Source organism: Podarcis gaigeae (assembly GCF_964106915.1).
Source record: "Podarcis gaigeae genome assembly, chromosome: 6".
NCBI lineage: Eukaryota > Metazoa > Chordata > Lepidosauria > Squamata > Lacertidae > Podarcis > Podarcis gaigeae.
The window spans coordinates 46,228,753-46,244,495 of record NC_139682.1 but is presented as its reverse complement, the minus strand read 5'-3'; the positions used below and the strand labels follow the sequence as shown (position 1 = coordinate 46,244,495).

Genomic DNA, 15,743 nt, shown 5'->3' with positions numbered 1-15,743 from the left:
AACTGCTGCCATGTGCCTAAGGCAAGAGAAAGCAAACATCACTTGATGGTAAAATTTCTTCTAAAAGTAGAATAAGCTGTTTGTATACTATTGCCATTTTGTGAAGAACGATGCACTTCTCTGTGGACTTAAATTGCCTTGACAATGAGATATTGACAGCTACCTTGAAGAGTACATGTGAACCTCTCATTATACCCCAAACTCCCTTAAATTTCAATACCAGTTTGAGAATGTGACTTCTTCCCCCCTTGTATGTTTACACCAGTTGTTTTGGACACAGTTGGAGGGGGAATGCACAATTCACATCCATCATAGGTACTTGCACAGATGAGCATCGCCAGACCCAGATGCAAGCTTGCCAGGGAAAGGAAACATTTGTACTGCACAAAGAATAAAAAGGGGATCAGGAAACCACCAGAGGTAATCATTTTTTAACCACAGGAGGATTTAATGTGCAACTCTTTTGTGCTGATACTCTGCAGTACCTTGTGCTCCCCTCACACAAGTTTCAGAACCTCTATGGTACAGGGAGCTTACACACTAAAACTACTGAGCTGGATGTTTACTACATGGCATAGTGCAGGTACTTCTAACTCTGCAATTTGACATGCTTTAACTACGTATATCCCTTCCTTCACATTTTTCAGCCAGGCTTCTGATACTTGGGTTACATGTGATATGACCCATGAGCAAAGGTTCAAAGTAGTACATAAAAGTGTCTCATGTGGAGTCTTGAGTGTTGTTTTCATAGGGTTTAGTTCAGAATTGCCCCCTCCAAGCCTGTCTCCCCCAAAACGAAACCTACTTCAACAACTCATTCTGCTGTGAGTTTTTTTGTTTTTTTACAAATGCTTTATCCACATAGGTTGACAAGGCACAATGGAACTCTGCAAGACAAGTCTTTAATGAAGCATGCATTTCCCCTTTTTGAAGCCGTTTTAGAATATTAAACATTAACAATCTTTGGATGTCCATGTAATTTTCCTTAAAAGGCTAGATAATGAAATTAAACCAAATGTTTTCAAGTAGTATGGATTTAATCTAAAATTCACAAGACCAATTATTTTCTGGGCACAGGACCAATGAATAAACGTTGCATGCAACATTTGTTTTAATGCAGAGCATTTAAAGCTTTGTCGGCATTACAAAGCTTAATTTTTATGCTTAACTTGAATCCCTGCATAGCAAGTTCACTTTTAGTATACAAGTTTGAGTGCTTCATTACTAAAATGAATGCTCACTGGAGTGCAGCATGCTAAGCCAATCATTATTGTAACTTGTTGTGAATGTGTTGTAGTATGTATTACCATAGATGATGACTGAGACAATTGCCTCTAGGTATTTGAAGAGGTATTTTAAAAGGAACTATGTGTGGTCTGTTACTTACATATGAATGTTCTCTGAATAGCTCTTTATCCAAACATTAACACAGTGAAATTTGATTATGGCTTCAAATTGTTCACAATAACAGATTTGAATTAAACTGTACACAAGTCCATCTGAATGTTATATTTGCACGAAAGTATGTCAAAATACGAAAGTTAAATACTTAGAACGATTTGTAACCAAAATTTTAATCCAAAGATCTCAAAGAGTTTACAGTGACATGACAACTTATGCACAATAAGAAAATTTCGCATCTACAATGTACCCTTATGCACCCAAATCCTTTAAGCTAATCATCTGTTCTTTTGGTCTGCTCTATAATGAACAGATTAGGCAGTTCACATTTCAGCAATAAGTACTGATCCACACAAAAATACAAAACTTAATCTACACTTTTACATGGTAGAAGTTAGTTCTGACTAAACTGTTATAAATCAGAACTTGTAAAACAGTATCAAAAACATATAGCTCCTACAAGGCTTTCATAACCCTTCTGCTTACTATTGGTTTTATCCTGTCCGTTAACCCTGCTCTCACCCTGCATAGATTGCCTATTTGTGATTGTAGCAAATGCTCAGGATTAAAAGGTCATGTGTGTTGTGTACCTCCATTCAAGTTGAGATCCTGCAGAGATTCCAGAACACAATATTTATATGAAGAACATTTGCCACTTGCATGGCTTTTGAGGTTTTATTTGGTAAGTCTATGCAAGGTTATTAGCTAAACATTAATGCAAATCAAAATTATGCTTAAGGGTACACTGTAAAGCAACAAGTTATTACACTTCATATGACCTGCTCAGAACCATATACAGATTCACAACTGTTACATTTGTCACCTGTTACAAGAGACAAGAAAAACAAAATTTGACAGCTAAAACATTTTAAAAATGCACCAAGCTTATGAAGTCTTAAAAGAAAACAATGTTCTGTACATACTCCTTTCACATACTCCTTTCTTCAGATCTAATATGACTTCCTGTACACTGCTGTTCCTGAAGTTCTATTTCCTGTCATTTGACCTGGAACGGCTAGATAGAATATACATTGAGATTCTCAGTCAGACAATGGAAGTAGTTCAGTATCGTTATTTAAACATACATCTGAAATTTCAACTAGACAAATGCACCTATTATAAGGCTTTTAATTAGTGCACTAGTGAAAATGACATTTCTCTAGTAAATACGCTACAGAATTAAACACTGTATTCAGACATTAAGGTTATGGAAGTGTTCTTACCTACGAGATCTGGAAAATGAACGGGAAGGCTTATGATTTCTCTCCCTTGACAGTGATCTCTCTCTCCTTCTATCTCTAGAAAGGGACCTATAAAAGGAATAATCAGGATTTCAAGAGAATATATTTTTCATGCAATTCTTGAAAAACAGCTGAATAACCCTTTTCTTGTAGCTTAAATTCATATTTTTAAATATGTTGCAAATTAATGGCTGTAACATACTAACGTATGTGCACAGGTTTTACTTTCTATTTGAGTAATACATGGTATCAATGCATTAACTAGTACAGTGCTTGTAAACATGCTTGAAAATCTTAATTTATGAGGCACTTTTTAGAATATGTAATTCATCATTGATACTGGATTCAAAACAAAAGGTATTTTAGTTTATCACAGCATTTGATGGCAGAAAAAAAAACACTTTTAAATTGTTTAAAGCTGAATTCAGATTAGACTATACTTTAATAAACACATTTGGCGTGCATTTTACACAGCATACTGACAACTGTGCTGGCCAAGTACACTTTCAAAGGAGTCAGAGATTTATGGCACTTCCAAGTGTATAATTTAAAATATCCTTTGGGCTATGAAATGTCACACCTGTGCCATCTGTTTAAGGGGGTGGGGAGTCCCTTATTCTATAAGCACTATCTAGACCAGGGGTCAGCAAACTTTTTCAGCAGTGGGCCAGTCCACTTTTCCTCAGGCTTTGGGGAGTGGACGGGTGGACTATATTTTGAAAAAAATAAAAAATGAACGAATTCCTATGCCCCACAAATAACCCTGAGGTGCATTTTAAATAAAAGGACACATTCTACTCATGTAAAAACATGCAAATTCCTGGACCGTCCGTGGGCCAGATCCGGCCCCTGGGTCTACATTGCCTACCCATTATCTAGACAACCCAAATGCAGCACCAATAGTTTACCTGCTGCGGCTACGGGAGAAGCTTCTCCTTCGTGGAGATCTACAATCAAAAATAGAAAAGTGAGTATTTTCATCAATTCAACATTAGTGGGGCGAGGCAATTCCCAACTTGTCAAGTCACTGTTGGGCCCAGTGAATGTGCCAAATAACATGGCACTCATCGTCCAGCAAAATGGAAAGATTCAGGCATTAAAAACTCAAGTGTGATCAGCACGCTTCCAACCATGAGTTTGCTTTAACTAACACCAAGTCATAAGCAAACCTGTCCAATGCAGCACTTCCATCTCAACTAAATCCACTGCCTAGAACACTATACTAATGTCCCACAAGTAGTCCCAAAATTGGTATAAACCAGTATTTTGGAACCCATGCAAGGTAGAAGTCCGCAACAGGACACAAGGTACCAAGTGAAAGACTAACGCACACCATGACAAAGCCATTAAACACCATTATAACTGCATATTTGTGAATGTAAAAATTTAAAATGTCATAGTGTGTTTAGTCTAAAGAACCTTAGTTTGCCCAGTTTATCCCAAAAGTAATTGTTTTAAGTTCCGAAAACTGTTAGTAAAACAGTTTAAAGGTGAAAGGAGTTGGCAGATTTTTGCAAGGAAGAACTAAGTTAGCAATTAAATGTAGTTTGCCATCTCGCATGCAAATATACTGCAGTTTAGTTTCTTATATTAAGTTTCCTTAACACCCTTAAAAGTTTTATTCAAGCAACATATGTATGTTACCACGAAATTATGCACAGCCAGCCTTTGATTGAGAAAAAGTAATTACTTATAAGCCGCTTACTCCTTATTTTTACCAGCAGTAAACTGTATAAGCAGGAAAAACTTACTAGTTTTTGGTTTCAACAAGCTAGAAATGGTGAGGTGAGGCTGCCGGACTGACTGCCAAGAAGAATTTGCTGAAAAGGTTTTGCCAGATGTTGCGTTGTATTTAGTTGGTTGGCGAAGGGGGTGTTGTGGATTTTTCCTGCTTTTTTGTTAGCCGAAGGCTGCTGCTGTAGTTGTTGTGAAGACATTTGGTAAATAAACAGCTGAGCTGATTGGCCGGGAATGTGTGGGCGGTCGAGGTGGCTGCTGCCGATTTGGTTAAGGTTGGAGAGAAGGCTGAGAGAAAACAGCATGCTCGGGAACCAAAGGGCGGTGCAACCTGACGACTGGCCATGCCTGGGTCATGTGAAACGACACCAGCCAAGCTGAATGGGGCGCGCTGGTCACATGACGCTGAAAGGGCTAGTTGACTGGCTAATGCAGACTCAGAGGGTGGTGAGAAGAGACATGATGGTGACTCTGTAACGGGTTCATTTTTATTAATAGATGGACCAAAAAAAGCATAAAAAAATGAAAAACAAGCCATCAGTACAACCATCTATTAGCTAACAAATACTCCTATTGTGTTCTACAGTGAAAGGGAACAGATTTCACTCTCATATCTTGTATGGACTTCATTTACCTGAAACAGGCTAAAATCAGCCCTTGCAGAAATAAAGACCTTAACTATGACTAATAAACACCCAACCAATCTGTCAGGGTCAGAGAATGCATTACTTGTAAAAACCTGCTTTATTTTGAAATTTATTCCTGCATAACTCAAAAGTTGGTCATATTTCAACAGATTTACTATTGTCAGAATTAGCTAAGCAACTGTTCATTGCTTCAGCATTTTTAAAACAGTTGCCTGCCTGGCATCATTGTGCTAAAGTGGAAAAATCTCAAGTGGGTGAAAAAGCCAAGCTGTTGTATGCAATGTTTACAACAATGGTGTAAAGAAAAGCAAAAAAAACCAAGTTGGAGTACTGGGAAGAAAAAGAAAGTGACTAGAAGATGAACAGACTTCAGAAGGAAAGATGATAATCCGTGTTAGAGGGCACTATCAACTGGTATAGACACCTAAGGATAAAAGTCAGTGTTCAACACAATGTATCCCTCTAACACACATTCAATGCTTTAAAATTCTGTGTCTGGGTAGGTATAGACAAGCATATATATATATTTTTAAAAAGTCTATTATGCCAAATGGTAATACTGCCAAACATTACTATACAAGTTCCTTGCTCTCAAATACCTGCGGCGAGGTGGAGGACTTCTCCTACGATAGTCATCTCGAGGACGTCTACCCCATGAGGGAGGTGGACCACGGTTCCGACTACGTTTTTCACCATTGGAGAGTTCCACCCTGACACGACATCCACAAAGTGTTCTAAGAGAAAAAGGGAAGGGTTGTTAGTTCTAACAGCCTAATAAAACTAAGCCAGACACTTCAACTAGTGCCCCTGTATTTCCCTAGTTATTTAAACTTCAACACAAAACCATACCAAGTCAGTCTAATTTTGTTTAACTGAAAATTAGACTGGGGACCAGTATTTCACTCCTAAGAAGCAGCCAGCACTTAAAATTGTTTTGATCATATAGAACGCATATTCAGCTTCAGCTATTATAGATGTCAAAATAAAAATGTTTTTAAATCAACATGAGTGAAATTCAGCTACAGTCAGCCATTAAGAGCCTGCAACGGTAAGCATATTTCCATTTTAAAAAAATATTGCATGTTTGAAACAGGGCACTCAGAATCACAAGAGCTCACAACCAGTGTTTCCAAAACTTGGTAGCTGTGCAAAATCTAGAAGCTCAGGAATAATATGCAACATGTTTAAACTGTACTCAAAATAAACTCTTCTAACACAAGCAAAGGATTACATTTTACACAAATTTAACAGACTGTTAGTAAGAATTACTTCCCAGCCCCACTAGCCCCCACAGAAAATCAGTTCTATTTCTTTTGGATCTCCAAATACAGAAGCCAGGCTATTTGTGACCAATTTTCTTTTCAATCAAAGCAGCATATTACATTAATAGATCAGAGTATACACACAAGCTCAACCCAAATGTAAGTGAATTTTTACCTCCCATCTAGTTCTCTGACTGCATCAGCAGCATCACGTGGGTCTTCAAATTCAACGAAAGCAAAACCAGGGGGATTCCTAGCAACCCACACACTACGTAGTGGTCCATAGTAGCCAAAAGCTCGCTCCAATTCAGTTTTGTTGCCATTGTTCCCAAGGTTACCTACATAAACCTTGCAGTCCAGTGGACACGAATCACGATGCATCTCTGGAAGACATGCAAGGAAAAACTGGTTTGCTTTCTGTTCATATTTATTAGTTAGGGAACCTTTTGGGTTATAGGGTATTTGAAACAGGCTCATGATTTTGAAAATACAGTGCAGATGATTTGACTTACAACGCATAACTATTCATACATTTAAGTCCATCTTATAATCTACTTTAGAAATATAATCCATTGTTCCAAGGTATTAATCATCTTATATTGAAGACCCATACTCCGGGCCCTTAAAACACACAAGCGAAGTCAAAATTAAGAGACCTCGATATAAGAAAGGAGTTGCCGATCCTTTCCCCCATTTGAGGGCATCCAGGGGTTGACAACTGGTCTTGGAAGGGCATGTTGTGTTCAGATCCCCAATGCAGGTCTCCCTCAAGGCAGCCTGTGGTGATCTGAGGTGGGCCTCAGGCTCCTAGCTCACGAGGAGACGAAAAGGGCTTCTTACGCCTTGAGTAACTGGCGCGCCTACTACTGAGCGGCTTCCCGCCCATCGCGGCGGCCTCTGGCCCTCACAATTCTCCCTCGGTTCGACTCGAGCTTGCGCATATAATACCCACCACGCCGCCCCTCACGCTCAAGCAGTCCGCCTCCCCTTTCATCTCCTCCCCGGGACCAACATCCCGGCGGGAGACCTGACGTTACTTCAACCACACAAAATGGCGGCGGCTCTTTGTCCGCTGCCGCAACCGCGAGGCCTTCCATCCCGACCAAGCCCCTCCCTCACCGGCTGCCGGGCCAGGAGTGTGACCGACTCTCGCGAGTAACCGCTACACGGTTTTATGATTATTAATTTTCGGTTGGCTCCGCAGTCTCCCTCGCTTCTCGCCCCTCAGCCACCGAGCTCGATCGCTGCGTCGCCCGTTTTCCCGCCAAGACTCGATTCCGCCGCCTCTCCCACTTCGTCGCACTGGACAAAATGGCGGAAGGCGCCTACACACCCCGAGTTTATATATGTCCTGCCCATCTAGCACGTGACCAGGATTCTCACCAATTGCACGTCGCTTCTCCGGTGATCGACAGTTCCTTGCGCCCTACCCCCTTTCTCAGAGAGACGGCTCCGCCTCAAGGAGCAGATCCTTCCTGACGCCTCTTGTTCGCTTAGTAGTGCCTGCTCCTATTGCCCAGTAGGCCGGGCCACTGTCACCGTGGCAACCAGAGAATAGGTGGGACGGGGAGGGGGGAGAGAATGGGCGGGGCGGGGCCGACAGTGCCTCACGGAGGCTCAGGGCTTATGGTGGAGACGTGTGGGGCGGGAGGTGTCCCAGTATTTACTAAAGGCCGGTGGGGTTTCGCTCAACTGCTCCATTTCCACTTCGACGCAACCGCTTTTCAAATTTCCCGGATGAGCTCTTTCTCTTTGTATTAAAGGGCGTCCCTATTTTAGAAGCGCGGCATCTCGCTTCAGCTTTAACCTGAACCCGCACTGGATTGTGGAGGGAACCCACCTCACCATTAATCCTTAAAAGGGAATTTAAGGCGGGCTCAGTTCTGATTCTTTTCTCCTAACGATTTACAAAGTGGGGCTTGTTTCCGAAGAGCTATGTTTTCCCTTTGCATAGGTGTTGCCCATCCCAGGTGCTGTACGAAAAAAGCTATACTTTTGCCAACTGTGCTGTGACTTTGTTCCTAGAGGGGTTGCTAGATAGGGACCCCGTTCCCGCACCTGATCTGGCTTCAGCTGGCCTCAGAATAGGAAGGACAAGGAATCGGATGCTGTCGGAGCGAGTGGTACCTCCATTCTGTGTTCGGTTAGGTGGGATGCAGGCCCTAAAGGCAAATGTGGGATGGTTATTGCCCCTGCTGTGACAGATGAGGCAGTCCGTTGGCTGGCAAGTTGTGCGGAGAGGTGATGAGGGCAAAGTGTTTTGGGATGCTACCTGCCAACTCCTAGGGGCTGAGGTCCCTTTGGCCCCCCCAAGAGAATATTTCGGGGGGCACCACCCCACAGAAAGTTGATGGGCATTGCCCTTCAAATAGTGTGGGTGTGCCCATGTGATTATGTGGGGAAGGGCTTACCTAGGTCCCCAAATATTTTATTCAAGTTGGCCCCCCTGTAATCTAACAGTTTTTGCCCAGGTATGCAAGAGTGAGGCCATTTTCCCTCAGTGGGGTTCAACATCCCACCACCTGCTTCGCAACTCTGATTCCTGTGTAGGGCACCACTATGGGATAGTCCTAGCAGTGTGTGATAGTGTGTAGCTGTGGTTCCCCTTTTCGTGTGTTGTCCTAATCCCTCTCAGTTGCTTGGCAAAAAAAAAAAAAAAAGTATTCCCTGAGCATCTTAAACAGGGTCCTTTCTGCAGGCTTATTGCCATGTGGTAAAAGAAATATCCTATTTCCATGTGAGTGTTCTGTTGTGTGACCTCTTCTTCCTCCTCTTTGGGACTTATACAGTATTTCTAAAAGTACACTTTTGTGAATCCTTACATTTGGTAGATTGCATTGTAGTATGCGTGACCCTGTCGGTCTGCCATCTAGTGGCAAACAAAGAAACCTGTTTGCTTTTCTGGAGCTAGAAGTCTGTCTGTTTCCCCACAGTTTTCTATCTGAATAATCCATAGCTTCTCTGCTATTTTGTCACCCACACAGGAGTGCTTTCTGTTGTAGAGTAGTCTGAAGTTATTCTAGGTTAAAACCCCAGAAGGCCACAAGGCCTATAAAGATATCAGACATATGGAGGCAACTAGTTTTGTATTTTGCATGAATGCTATGTAAAAAGCTGGACATGTCACGTGCTCTTAATATAGTTTTATGAGTTAGGTGGGGTAGGTTGTATGCCTGAGCTTCCTTCTAATTCCTGGAGGCAGCATTGATTCAATTTCTGGAATAGGCAGGTTAGGTTCCTGGTGAGGTAATGATTCTCTAAGTATGGGCCATTAGGTAACAAAGGAAGTAGTTCTGTGCCAGATAACAAATACGTGGGTCCCCCACTCCCTTTGTTAGAAAGACAAAAGCGAGAATTGAGAGTTGAGTGATGTAAGCTAGAAGCTGGAAGACAAAACTATGCCTGATTTCTGTCTCAGCCACAGGTTGTTGTATTGTTATTGTTTAGTTGTTTAGTCGTGTCCGACTCTTCGTGACCCCATGGACCAGAGCACGCCAGGCACACCAGGTTGTATATATGTATATAAACCATTGATCCTAAAGACACCATAGTCTCTGCTGTTCCTCATTCCAAGGAAACTGAAACTTGGGTACACACCTAGTCATTGAAATGTACATCAAATGCAAAACATTTGACATTTTATTTATTTGAAAGAAACGCATCAACAATTTAGAGAAATATACATACCATTTCAAAAATAAGAAAACACTGATTACATAAAAGCTCATACCTAGAAAGCTTATACTTAGTTGGTCTTTAAGGTGCTACTGGAACATCTTTCAATATATATTTTTTAATCTTTCATCATTGTTATTTATTACGACAGACCAACATGGCTACATTACCTGAATCACTGATTATGTATGTTGTATCAAACCATAATATCTTGCTACAAGTTCCCTTACATTGCCAGAGGCCAAAGCTCATGTTCTTTGGTAACTATTTAATAAAGTTGATGTGCATAGCATAGAAATTGTCTAATTATTTTGATATGCCGACACATAATGGGCCAGTTTCTCGTTCAAAGCCACACAAGTTCAAGAGCTGCTGCTGCCAGTCCAACTTAAAGTTTGCTTTCAAAATCCTCCACAGCTTTTCTGTGGTGGATTTAGCCACAGTTAATATAATCACATCTTTATGGAGTCTTCAAAGATAAAAATGGAGGGCAGGTTTAGGATTTAGCATGGATTTTTTGTCCTGCAATATGCTCCACTTCTTTAGACACTTTTATCCAATCCTGGGATACTCTTGAACTCAGTACTGGAAGCCAGCTTGTAACCATCTGGTAACTTGTTCAGTGAAGGCCAGCACAGTTTGAAGCTTCCGTAACTTCTACTGCAGGAGTTAAAATTGCTGCTGGACACAACACCCATTCTCTAAAAGTAGAGCTGCTGAGATATTTCCTATAATGCAACTTCCCAAGGGTAGTGGAATTGAGTAGCCATGGCAGCACACTTTGTCTATGATAGAATGCTTTAAGTTGTCATTCAATGAGCATCTTTCAATTTCTCTGGCTGACATTCACTTGCTCAGACAAATGGAATCATAGTTCTTATGATAATGGTAGTTGCCCCCCAATTACATAAAGGTGCTTATAAAGATCAGATGTTTTAGACTTGGCTATGGCTAGTGCTTATTAGCCTGGAAACACGTAACTAGAAAGCTCTGCTGTGGCAGACACATCATTTACGTTAACTTTTTGGGTGTCCTGGAAACTAAAAGGAGATCACAAGAGTTTAGCAACCAATTTAGCAACCTCTATGTAAATCTTTAATTGGTTACAAGTTTTGACCTTTTCAATAAATGGCTCTTACGCCAGGAACAGAGTTGTTACAAAGCTAGAAGCCTGTAGTGATTAGCTGATGAACACAATGGCTCAAAATAAACAATTCTAGCCCCAGATGGTACAAGGCAGAACCAGTTAGTTCTGTACATTGGTATTTGGCTACTACTTTTTATGTTATTAACATCATGAAAACAATCCTACGTTTAACTGCAGCTGCAATGAGGCACAAACAGCTATACCAATATGACTGCATAGAAAATATATATGACATTCAATGGTGTCCATATACTATCAAAATGGGCTTTCACCCATGCATTCCAGTCCTCTCGCCCTCACCTTTCAGCTCCTGCAAACTCCCAGAATCTGTGTTGGACACTTTGGGAATCATTGAGTAGATGGGCAGTGGGCAGGCACAGAGGAAATCCTGTGGTGCAGGAAAGGTCCAGGTTGTGAGGTACTGGCTCTGTTCAGGCTTGCTTAGCTGCTGGTATTATATTATTTGCTCTGCATTTCTATTGTCTTACTTGATTTGTTCCGTAATTCTTGAAAGGTGCATTGGAAATCCAAATCTGAGAGGCAATACTGCAAGTGGCTGCTGGTGATGTCCACTCTCTGCTGACTCTGGCCTAAATGGAAGTGAACTTGCACCAGCCGCAAGTGGCTGCGCCATGCATATGCTGTTGCCTTCACCACTGGACTATAGAGGGGGGAAGCAGCCAGCAGAGGAGGGACAGGCCTCAGATGCACCCAGAGAAACTCACCTATACCACAGAGAAGAGACTGACATGGGTCTAAAAGCTTCAGGAACACGAACTTGCTCTGAATGGGTACTGTACTGGGAAAAGAAGCAGACTCATTTACCTGGCAGTGGAGTGGAGGTTGGGGCAAGGGGACAGGAACCAAGGGAAATAGAGCTTTGATTTATTTATCTATGAAGAGAACCCTGTGATGGGAGGAATGAGGGGTTTGGGGAGCTCTGAAGGTGCTGCTCTGAGCCTAAAATCCACTAGACCAGGCATCCCCAAACTCGGCCCTCCATATGTTTTTGGGACTACAACTCCCATCATTCCTAGCTAACAGGACCAGTGGTCAGGGATGATAGGAATTGTAGTCCCAAAACATCTGGAGGGCCAAGTTTGGGGATGCCTGCACTAGACAAACAACTATAAAGAAGGAAAACTAAATAAACAATAGATGAAGGCAGCAGAATTCTTTTTCTGTGCAAGGGTGAGAGGCACATATGTAAGATCAGTTCTGATGTTCAGAGTAGCAGGTTGCTGCCTTATATCAAAGCTCAAAGAAGAGCAGGCCTGCCGAGATAGGACCGCTGGGAAAGTATTTAGGTGAGCCCTCACAGCCCTGCATCTTCTGACTCTAGCTATGCCCCATATGCACACATTTCTCATCTGTGGATGGGCAGTGATATCTGCTTATGCAGCATCTGAGGAAAGTATTGCATGTATAATAGCAAAGCCCCATCCAGTTACGCCAGAGAGATATTATGGGTCAGTTTGTAAGTTACTGTTGGTGACACTGGGTGGATGCAGGAAAATTCACTGGGAGCATCCTGAATATTTGTTTGCCATTGAGGCTGCCATAGTTCAACCAAGACTGATAAAAATCAACCCAAAATTTGGGGTGGGCTGTGTGAAGTATGTCTTTAATTTCTACTGAGCAAGAAGTTTTATTTATGCTTCTCCATTTTTAGTTGGATATATTAATATCCCATGAAGTGGGCTGAGCCCTGGCACTGAAGGCATATTGTGACCATGCACCATTGTAAATCCTGGTCCAATTCAAAATCTGACAATAACATGTCCAGAAGAGAAAGATTCCTCCTTGCCTTGTTCATATGCTCAGTTCTCCACTTCTCCAGCTGCCTTCTAGAAAAATCAAGCCGATTCTTACCTTAAACATGTGGTGCTGATCCAGAAATTATATCAAAAGTTATCTAGCAAGAAATGGCTGGAATAAGTCCCCCAGTGATAAAATGTCTCACATTCTTCAGCCTTGCTATTGATCCCAATCTCCATAGCATGGTTTTATGATCCTATGAAAATGACAGGATGAGAGATATTTCAAAAACACGAGGTCCCAGTGTCTTAATCACTAGCCAAATAGTAAACTTTATTGTCCAAGGTTGATTGTCTCTGGGAGAAGCACATCTTTCATTTATACAAGGAGGAAAAGATCTTAGTCATAGAATATGATGCGCAGCTCATCCCCATTGTTAAGTGCAGCTACAGAACTATAAAAGAAGCTAGGAAGGCGCACACTGTCATTGCAGGAGGAGGCTCACTAGAGATCTGCTAGCAACAAGTAAGACTCCACAAATCAACTTTACCATACTCCAATACAAGGAGACATAGTAAGTACTGTACTCTACATTACACTGCTATTTTTAAACTGTTGGGCTTTAAACTCTATATACACTTACCTGGATATAAGCCCCATTGAACTTATTTCTGAGTAGACATGTATAGGGTTGCACTGTTAAATATTTTCTTTCAACTAATATTTAATTAAGATATTGTCGGTTATATGTAGCTATACAAATATATCTCAAATATATTATTGACAAAATCTGTCAATAAGTGATTACAGTCCTGGAAAAATTGAATGGCTTATGCCATTCAGGATGTATTTTGTGTATTCACATATTTCTAGAAAACCAGTTCTGGTTCAGATCAGAATATTTGTTCCCTCCAAAAGCAAACAATTTTATATACATATTATGCTATTGATTTTCATAGGCTATACTAACCTGAGTGAAGATTGCAGTAATATATTTATGACAGGAATATTTGGAATATATATTTAAAAGATGGTTTTCTACTGTTTCAAATTAAAACCTTTTATGTCCTAATATACAAATAAAATACTGGTACACTATGGAATTATTTGGCTTTTGTTGTCACAGTAAATATGAAAGGCAAAGAATAATATTTTTTTAAAAAATATATATTTCAGGCCAATACTTCCTATCTGCCACTATGGGTTAATTTTACTATCCATTATTTAAGTGGAATATGTTATAGCTGCAAGTTGTATTTCAATGTCCATCTTATTTCATCTTGTTTAATAGTTTACAAGACAGAAGATGCTTTTGTCCCAAAGATATCTACAGATGGTAACATTTTTGTCCATTTTTTTCCTTGTTTGGTTTGCAACATGTGAAGAAACAAAAACGTAAGAATATTTTTTAGTTAAATTTTTGATAAGCTTTATTTTACTATGATGGGTTTTTGGGTTGTTTTTTTTACTGTGTTGACTTTTGGGTGCAAAATGATAACATTGCAGCAATGCTTTACAATATAATGTATTTTTCTGAAGGAGATCACTGTGCAAAAATATGTTTAGCATCGTTTGTAATTTTTAAAATGAATTTTCTTTAAAATGTGATAAATTTGGAAGGTGCTTTTAAAAACAAGATTATCCTGTACTGAAAGTCACAAGATAGCTAAGGGAAAGGGCAAAGTCTTCTTGTTGTCAGAAATTTCCAAGATGGTTCCAAAAACCATAAAGTGATCTTCTGTTCATTCCTAGATAGCGATGATAAGGGCGAGAGAGCTACCTCTTTTAACACATCAAAGCACAAATCCATAGCAAAATAAGAAACAATGAAGACAGCTACATGTGTTATTCACATGTCTGTCCTGTTCACATATATTAGCCTGGTTTAGACATAATGGGAAACCAGTTGCTCACCACATGAGTGAGCCCACATGAACCTCAGGCTCACATGGTCTGCTGGTCATAAGGTTAGTACCTCTTGCTACAATCTCTCCAGCCTGGGCATAAAGAGGAACTGCGGCTTGTTTAAAAATGGAAGCTTCCAATCTCCTTGTGGCCACAGGAGATGCACAGAAACCGGAGACTCATACAGGCTCTTTCATGGAGTAGGAAATCATGGTTTCCCATTATGTCTGAAACAGGCCAAAGTATGTGGTAGTCTTGACATGAAAATGGTTGCAGCGAGCAGGAAATATGACTCCCCCCCCTTCTTTTCTTTTTTACCTCCCTGCATTCCATCAGTCCTGGCACTTTTCTCCTAGCCCAGTTTGTGGAGCAGGAAGTACACCAGAACTTTATTACAAAGATGGAGCACACACACAAATACAGTGCTACCTCTGGTTATGAACTCAATTCGTTCCACAGGTCTGTTCTTAACCTGAAACCGTTCTTAACCTGAGGTACCACTTTAGCTAATGGGGCCTCCCACTGCCACCAGCGTGCAATTTCTTTTCTCATCCTGAGGTAAAGTTCTTAACCTGAGGTACTACTTCTGGGTTAGTGGAGGCTGTAACCTGAAGTGTTTGTAACCCGAGGTGTTTGTAACCCAAGGTACCACTGTAATAAAGAAATGTGACTGCCATTATCACGTTTAACATAGGACACAGGAACATATTTATAATGAATCAGACCACTGGTCCATCCAGCAAAGCCCTAACCACTCTCCAAGGTTTCAGGCAGGAGAGAGGTGAGGCAGTGAAGAGGTCGGCGTGCTTCAAATGCACTGGCAGAGCCAATCCGATGCATTTGGTGGTGTGTTTGCACCGCACTGACCTTTATGCCACTCTACCCCTCAAACACAGATGTTGGGAGGTCAGGCGCCATCCCCATCCATGCTGTCCACAACTGGATAGGAGTCTTTCCCAAGTATGGCCCT

General features: G+C 41.0%; 2 protein-coding genes across 11 annotated transcripts in view; one reads left to right on the top strand and one right to left on the bottom strand.

Moving 5' to 3' along the window:
- The window catches only part of LOC310847375 (parathyroid hormone 4-like), a 47,780-nt gene that overhangs the window by 28,485 nt on the left and 3,552 nt on the right, over positions 1 to 15,743 (top strand). Inside the window, exons 1-3 of one of the 10 annotated variants that reach the window (XM_083745130.1) lie at positions 7,686 to 7,846; positions 11,625 to 13,442; positions 14,160 to 14,263. In XM_083745130.1, the coding sequence (XP_083601256.1) occupies positions 14,175 to 14,263 (89 nt within the window). In that variant the 5' untranslated portion in view covers positions 7,686 to 7,846; positions 11,625 to 13,442; positions 14,160 to 14,174. Of the gene's footprint in view, positions 1 to 7,685; positions 7,847 to 7,872; positions 13,443 to 14,159; positions 14,264 to 15,743 lie in introns of those variants that run through there. The other 9 variants (XM_083745125.1, XM_083745124.1, XM_083745128.1 and 6 more) reach the window with 9 other exon arrangements.
- Positions 1,554 to 7,625, bottom strand: SRSF3 (serine and arginine rich splicing factor 3). Its single transcript, XM_083745119.1, has 6 exons — positions 7,408 to 7,625; positions 6,464 to 6,671; positions 5,626 to 5,760; positions 3,551 to 3,589; positions 2,625 to 2,711; positions 1,554 to 2,416 (listed from the first exon to the last, which is right to left on the bottom strand). The coding sequence occupies exons 2-6, from the start codon at positions 6,667 to 6,669 to the stop codon at positions 2,389 to 2,391; spliced, it is 495 nt and encodes a 164-aa protein (XP_083601245.1). The 5' UTR covers positions 6,670 to 6,671; positions 7,408 to 7,625; the 3' UTR covers positions 1,554 to 2,388.

Coding starts and splice junctions, on each gene's coding strand:
- SRSF3 (XM_083745119.1), bottom strand. CDS start 6,669: ATGCATCGTGATTCGTGTCCACTGGACTGCAAGGTTTATGTAGGTAAC. Junction 3,590..5,625: donor AGTCCTCCACCTCGCCGCAG/GTATTTGAGAGC, acceptor TTTTGATTGTAG/ATCTCCACGAAGGAGAAGCT. Junction 2,712..3,550: donor TTCTCCCGTAGCCGCAGCAG/GTAAACTATTGG, acceptor TTCCTTTTATAG/GTCCCTTTCTAGAGATAGAA.